The 7,780-nt window shown below is 39.7% G+C and overlaps 1 protein-coding gene across 1 annotated transcript; it reads right to left on the reverse strand.

Moving 5' to 3' along the window:
* Positions 1-569: 569 nt before the first annotated feature.
* On the reverse strand, positions 570-1,538 carry LOC308519442 (olfactory receptor 7A10-like; the record flags this gene model as incomplete). Its single annotated transcript, XM_081091428.1, has 1 exon — positions 570-1,538. The coding sequence occupies one exon, from the start codon at positions 1,536-1,538 to the stop codon at positions 570-572; it is 969 nt and encodes a 322-aa protein (XP_080947554.1).
* Positions 1,539-7,780: the final 6,242 nt, after the last annotated feature.

Genomic DNA, 7,780 nt, shown 5'->3' on the forward strand with positions numbered 1-7,780 from the left:
CCACATTAGTAGTACCACTTAGGATTATTCAATCGATAAAATAAGAACAAATTACATACAATGATGTATGTCATTGGAGAACAACTTATTCTTTTTTAAATTAAATTTATTAGGGTGAAATTGGTTAATAAGATCCGATAGGTTATAAGTGTATATTTCTTTGATACATAATCTGTATATTTTATTGGGTGCCCAACACCCACAGTCAAATCATCTTCTGTCCCCATTTATTTGGTCCCCTTGATCCTTTAGTACTCGCCTCCCCCTTCCCTCTGGAAACCACCATGCTGCTGTCTGTGTCTAAAGAAATCTCTGTTGCCCATTCAATAAACTGGAATTTCTAAGTATTTCTGAGTAAGGTTGGAAAAACTGTAAAGTTAAGAATAAAGACACAGGGAAAAACTGTTTATATTACACAGCAGAAAGCTTAATAAAGTGGTTACTTAAGTTGTATAGAGAAGTTGCAACAAACAAATGGAAAGTCCGGGAAATAAATAAAAAAGCAAGTTCTACAATGACATGCTAACTAAAGAATAACAAGTTAAGGCCCAAGACTTTGATCCCTGCAATCATGGACACTTCCTCATCCCTAGGACAACTGGACCTTTTATGCCTGTCATCCCAACAAATTGTTTCAGGGCCCCTTTTATGTCTTTGTTCCTGAGACTGTAGATGAAGGGGTTCAGCATGGGTGTGACCACAGTGTACAACACTGAGGCTGCTGCACTTGAGTGTGAGCTGTGGGTGGCCGCAGAGCTGAGATACACTCCTAGGCTTGTTCCATAAAATAAGGAGACAACTGAGAGGTGAGACACACAGGTAGAAAATGCCTTATACTTCCCCTCAGCTGTTGGGATTCCTCGCATAGAGGCTACTATCTTAGAGTAAGAGTAAATGATACAAACAAAGGGACCACCACCCATCAGCCCAATCCCAAAACACACCACCATCTTATTAAGAAAGGTGTCAGAACAGGCAAGTTGGACCATCTGATTGAGTTCACAGAAAAAATGAGGAACTTCCAAGCATGTACAGAACGATAGTCGCAACACCATTAAACTTTGTAACATGCAATACAGGGCACTCATGATCCAGGACACCAGAACCAGCAGTCCACAGAGCCGGGGGTTCATGATGACTGTGTAGTACAGTGGGTGACAGATGGCCACATACCTGTCATAGGCCATCACAGTCAGGATAAAGTCGTCCGTCACTGCAAAGAGTATGAAAAAATACATCTGTGTGATGCAGCCTGCATAGGTGATGACTTTGCTCTGTGTCTGGATGTTCCACAGCATCTTTGGGACGGTGGTGGAGGTGACACAGATGTCTACCAAGGACAGGTTGGAGAGGAAGAAGTACATGGGTGTGTGGAGGTGGGAGTCTGAGCTGACGGCCAGGATGATGAGCAGGTTTCCCAACACAGTGATCAGGTACATGGAGAGGAAAAGCCCAAATATGAGGGGCTGCAGTGCTGGTTCCTCTGAAAGTCCCAGGAGAATAAATTCTGAAACTGAGGTATCATTGCCTTGTACCATGTGGTAGAGGTGATGACTAAGAACTAAAAAAAAATGATATGATTAATTTTCACACAAAGCAGCCTTAGTAAAAGTTGAAATGCTACCATTTGTATTTTGTCATCAATAATCAATATAGTCCTAGCCAGTTTGGCTCAGTGGTGATCTCTCAGTGGATAGAGCCTGTGGACCAAAGGGTTCTGGGATCCATTCCTGTCAAGGGCATGTACCTTGGTTGCAGGCTCCTCCCTAGCCCGGGCCCTGGTTGGGGCATAGGCAGAAGGCATCTATTCAATGCATTTCTCACATAGATGTTTCTCTCTGTCTTCCACTCTCTCTTCTGCTCTCCCTAAAAACAATGGAAAAATATCCCTGGGTGAGGATTAACAAACAAAAGAAAAAACAAAAAAATTAATCAATATGCTTTTTTTATATTGGTCATCATAATGGACCTATCCTGACATCTCCGATTAGGAGGTTTTGTCCCACTTAGACCTTTTCCCCGGGAGAAAAAATTAGGTGTAAAAAAGAGTGAGTGAGGGTGCTATTTTTTTTTTTTTACTGTGAGTTCAGGAAGCCTTGCCAACAAGGTGACATTTGAACGAAGACCTCAAGGAAGTCAGAGAGAAAGACACAAAGCTATCTGGGGGAGGTGTGTGCCCTGTTGCTGAAAGAGCCAAGCAAAGACCATGAAAATGACACAGTCTCAGATATTTACGGCTCCAAAAGTAGCCAGTGCCCAGAGGGGAGTGAGCAAGAGGGATGAGAGAAGAGGTCAGAGAAAGTTGAGGAATGAAGTGGCCTCTCTGCTGTTGCTCAAACTTTAAGACACAGGGAAGCCCTTCATTAGCTGTTGTTCCCTTCAATGTATCTATTTTGTTTCCCCAAAAAATCCTTTCAGTTGAAAGACCCCTCTTACCCACTCATTGCCTCACATTCAGGCACCTTTATTTTAAGGGTCACATTTAGAGTGTATGGGCTCAGGTACTGCTGCCCTTCAACTGTTCAGGCCCCACCAAATACACAAGCACAAAACAACCAACACACACCACACACACACACACACACACACACGCACACACTCCCACACACAACTGACCCTCAGAGTGCACTCTGACCTGCTAGGGCCTTATTCCTACAAGGTTCTATTTGCTCCAGGCACAAAAATTAGGAAAGAACTGATCCAAGGAAGATGTCAACATCAGATTATCTTTACCCTGAGGAATGTGAAAATAGTATCAAATTCAGTTGGTAAGTCTCCCATGAGCATGTAAACTAGAGTTCTGTACTCAGATGACCATTTGTTTTATATAACAAAACATAAAATGCACTTCAAAACAGAGAGAGGAAAGATGTAGACATGTATGAGAAAAAAGTATATATCTAAATGCTCAGGTGGTTCTTGAGAGTTTGTGATGAGGAGTAAGCTTCCTTGGTTCTGGCAGCATTCAAACTCCAGTTATTATGTCCCCATTATGCCCAGAATAATTAATAAAGCAGCAAAAACAATGAATTCTCAGCAGAAAGGAATGATATCTTACAATGTGAAGATGCCTTACTGATTTAACATCCACTAGAAAAATGAGCAAAGGGAATAAATGCACAATTTACAACAGAAATGTACAACACATAACAATAGCAGTAGATATTTAATGGTGAAATGATTAAAGACTTTCTAAATGATATCAAATGCAAAACTGTTGGAATCAGAAAACTGGTTTTAAATCTCAGATCTACCATATATTAGTTGTTTGTCCATGGAAAGCCAACTAAAACATTCTAGATTTTAACATACTCACTCAAATAATGAAATAGCCTTTGTCTGGAAGTTTGACAGATTTAGTTAATGTATAATTAAAAGCTTAGCATAGTTCCTTCCTGTTAATAAATGAGTGGTTATTACTGGTCATGAGCTGAGGCCTAATTTTTTCTTCAGCCCCTCCAATGTTTCTGTTTCTTCTCCACCTCTAGGTAATAAAATAATTATAAAGTTCATTAGCATACTCTTTTTGCATATTAAATACAATTCTCATGTGAGTACCCAACACGAGAGATAGTATTGTGAATTGTATGTCTCAACAATGTTTGTCTCAAGAAGTGTTGCAAAGTAATATTTACTTCCCATGGTCTGGGTATGTCTAACAAAAGCAGAGCATGCTAAAATGCATTCCAGCCCTGGCCGTTTTGGCTCACTGGATGTAGCGTCGGCCTGGGGACTGGGGGGGTCCGGGGTTCGATTCCGGTCAAGGGCATGTACCTTGGTTGCGGGCACATCCCCAGTGGGGGGTGTGCGGGAGGCGGCTGATCAATGCTTCTCTCTCATTGATGTTTCTGGCTCTCTATCCCTATCCCTTCCTCTCTGTAAAAAAGCAATAAAATATATTTTTTTAAAAAAAATAAAATGCATTCCAACTTAAACAATGAAAAAAAAAATGCCCTCAGTTCTCTGGACAGGCCTTCAAACTTAATTCTCTTTTTACAGCTCCTCTTAATTGCAAAACTCAGATATGTTCCAATTTTATAAGAATCACTTTGTACCTCCCATTCCCTATTAGTTCTCATCCAATTGAATTGTAACAATGATCCTTCTATTTCTGAATCCAAAAGACACTTCTTTTTTTTAACATATTAAAATAAATTCATTATAAATCAACGAGTATACCTACCAAATAAACATGACAATTTTTTGGCTTGATTCTAGATTGGTTTGCCTCTCTGGTGACCTCAGGTAAAAGTTCCCTGTTTCCAATATCACTGAACATTGTGTGAAGTACCTAATGGGCCTTCTGACTCACCTGGGTGGGGTTTCTGAGAAGGAGGTCTCTCTGTGCAAATCTGTATTCTGGATGGATGATGGGGGAGACTGAAGCTCTGTTCCCAGACAGAACAAGGGGAAGGAGGGAAGCGTCAGTTCCTGCACCAGACATAGGAATCCCAAAGCAACACCCGTATCCTGTCCAGCTCAAGAACGGCCATGCTGAGAGACTACAGTAGAGGAGATATATACAGCTCCCATGTCTGCTCATTAGGCACTGTTTCCATTGTTACTCCCTCCTCTGAGCACATTACTTCCCTGAGAGACACTGGTCTGGACACAGAGGAAATTATTCCTGCTATTTCTCCTCCCAAGAGGCCGAATTAGAAGTCAGGCGAATCCAGTTTTTATTATTCCTTCTCTGTAAGCTCACCCGCCTTCTAGAGTTTTTTGTTTGTTTGTTTTCTTTTTTTCTTTTATTACTCCATGCTGAGTAGGAAGAAGGTTAATATTGTAACTGCATTCTCCACTTCTTAAAATTACTCTGGGGTCTCCAAAATTTAATAATTAAAAATTTAAAAGTTTTTTAGAAAATCAGGATTAATTTTTAATGTATATAGCTTAACAAGACAGGGATGCCCACTCCTGTTCAACATAGTACTGGAAATACTAGCCATGGTGATCAGATAAGAAGATGAAATAAAAGATATCCAAATTGGAAAAGAAGAAGTAAAACTGTCCTTATTCTCAGATTGTTACAGAAAAAACCGGACCAGAATCAAACAATGCTTTGAGAGTTTGGAGTTACACTTTATTCACAGCGGCGGGCTCAGGGAAATGAATCCAAATCTAAGCAAAGCTACAAGCAGAACTTCCCTTTTTATAGAAGAGCCAGCCCTTTGTGTGCTTGCTGGCGGCGGCCTTGAAAACTATACAGTTCTATCCAATTAAAAAATGCACCTGGCATGACATTGGGTGTATCTAGTCAGATAGCTAGGTTTATCTCCTCCACTATTCAAGCAGGCTAGAAAGCAAAGTTACTTTTTCAGAATAAGAGGCCGTCCAAAGAATAGCAGAGAATTTCAAACAGTATTTTTACAGAATAGGGGTTTTCCTTCACAAGATGACATGATACTGTACATAGAAAACCCTAAAGACTCCATCAAAAAATTACTAGACTTAATAAATGAATTCGGCAACATAGCAGGATACAAAATAATGCCAAGAAATCTATGGAATTTCTATACACCAATAATCAACTTACAGAAAGAGAGACTAAAAAAGCAATCCCATTCACCATCACACCAAAAAAATTAAGATACCTAGGAATAAACTTAACTAAGGAGGTAAAAGACCTATAGGCAGAAAACTACAGGACACTGAAAAAGGAGATAGAGGAAGACATAAACAGATGGAAGAACATACCGTGTTCATGGATTGGTAAAATCAACATCATCAAGATGTCCATACTACCCAAAGCAATCTATAGATTCAATGCACTCCCCATTAAAATAACAATGGCATATTTCACAGACCTAGAACAAACTTTCCAAAAATGCATCTGGAATGAAAAAAGACCCTGGATAGCTGCAGCAATCCTGAGAAAGAAGAACAAAGTAGGTGGGATCTCAATACCAGATATCAAGCTGTATTACAAAGCCACTATTCTCAAAACAGCCTGGTACTGGCACAAGAACAGACATATAGATCAATGGGATAGAATAGAGAACCCAGAAATCGAGCCAAACCACTATCCTCAATTAATATTCAACAAAGGAGGTGTGAACATACAATGGAGTCAAGACAGCCTCTTCAAAAAAAGGTGTTGGGAAAATTGGACAGATATATGCAAAAAAATGAAACTAGACCACCAACTTACACAGCCATACACAAAAATAAACTCAAAATGAATAAAGGACTTAAACATAAGACGGGAAACCATAAAAATACTAGAGGAATCCACAGGCAACAAAATCTCAGACATATGCCGAAGTAATTTCTTCACTGATACTGCTCCTAGGGCAATGGAAACTAAAGAGAAAATAAACAAATGGGACTACATCAAAATAAAAAGCTTTTGCTCAGCAAAGGAAACCATCAACAAAACAAAAAGAAAGCATGGGAGAACATATTTGTAAATGTTATCACTGATAAAGGTTTAATCTCCAACATTTACAGGGAACTCATACAACTTAACAAAAGGAAGATAAACAACCCAATCAAAAAATGGGCAATGGATCTAAATAGATACTTTTTGAAAGAAGACAGAAGAAAGCCCAAAAGACATATGAAAACATGTTCAAAGTCACTAATCACAGAGAGATGCAAATCAAAACGACAATGTCAGAATGAGACAACATCTCACTCCTGTCAGAATGGCTATCATCAACAAATCAACAAACGACAAGTGCTGGCAAGGATGTGGAGAAATAGGAACCCTCCTGCACTTCTGGTGGGAATGCAGACTGGTGAAGCCACTGTGGAGAACAGTATGGAGTTTCCTCAAAAAACTATAAAATGGAACTCCCATTTGACCCAGTGATCCCACTTCTAGGAATATATCCCAAGAAACTAGAAAAACCAATCAGAAAGTATATATGCACCCCTATGTTCATAGCAGCACAATTCACCATAGCTAACTCTAAGATTTGGAAACAGCCTAAGTGCCCATCAGTAGATTAATGGATTAAAAAACTGTGGTACATCTACACAATGGAATACTATGCTGCAGTTAAAAAGGAGTTCTTACCATTTGCAACAGCATGGATGAAACTGGAGAACATTATGCTAAGTGAAATAAGCCAGTCAGAGAAAGATAAATACCACATGATCTCACTCATTTATGGAATATAATGAACAACATAAACTGATGAACAAAAACAGATCCAGAGACATAGAAGCATTGATCAGACCGTCAAACCTCAGAGGGAAGGTAGGGGTGGGTGAGGGTAAAGGGGAGAGATCAACCAAAGGACTTATATGCAAGCATATAGGGCTAACCAATGGACACAGACAACAGGGGGGTGAGGGCATGAGTTGGGGGTATAGGGGGTAAAGTGGGGATAAGGACACATATGTAATAACTTAATCAATAAAAAATAAAAAAATAAAAATGTAAAAATAAAATAAAATTACTCTGAGGTCTCCAAAATTTAATAATCAAAATTTTTAAAGTTTTTTAGAAAATCAGAATTAATTTTTAATGTATATAGCTTTTAATGTATATGTCTTACAATGTTTTCCCCTAGCATTATTGATTCAGTTGAGGAAATTACTTTTTTTTTATTGATTAACTATAGGCCTGGTACACGAAATTTGTGCACAAGGGGTGTCCCTCAGCCCAGCCTGCACCCTCTCCAATCTGGGAACCCTTGGGGGATGTCCAGCTGCCGGTTTAGTCTTGATCCCTGTGGGATCAGGCCTAAACCGGCAGTTGGATATCCCTCTCACAATCCAGGACCACTGGCTCCTAACCGCTCACCTGCCTGCCTGCCTGATTGCCCCTACC

Source organism: Myotis nattereri, assembly GCF_964212035.1.
Source record: "Myotis nattereri genome assembly, chromosome: 5".
NCBI lineage: Eukaryota > Metazoa > Chordata > Mammalia > Chiroptera > Vespertilionidae > Myotis > Myotis nattereri.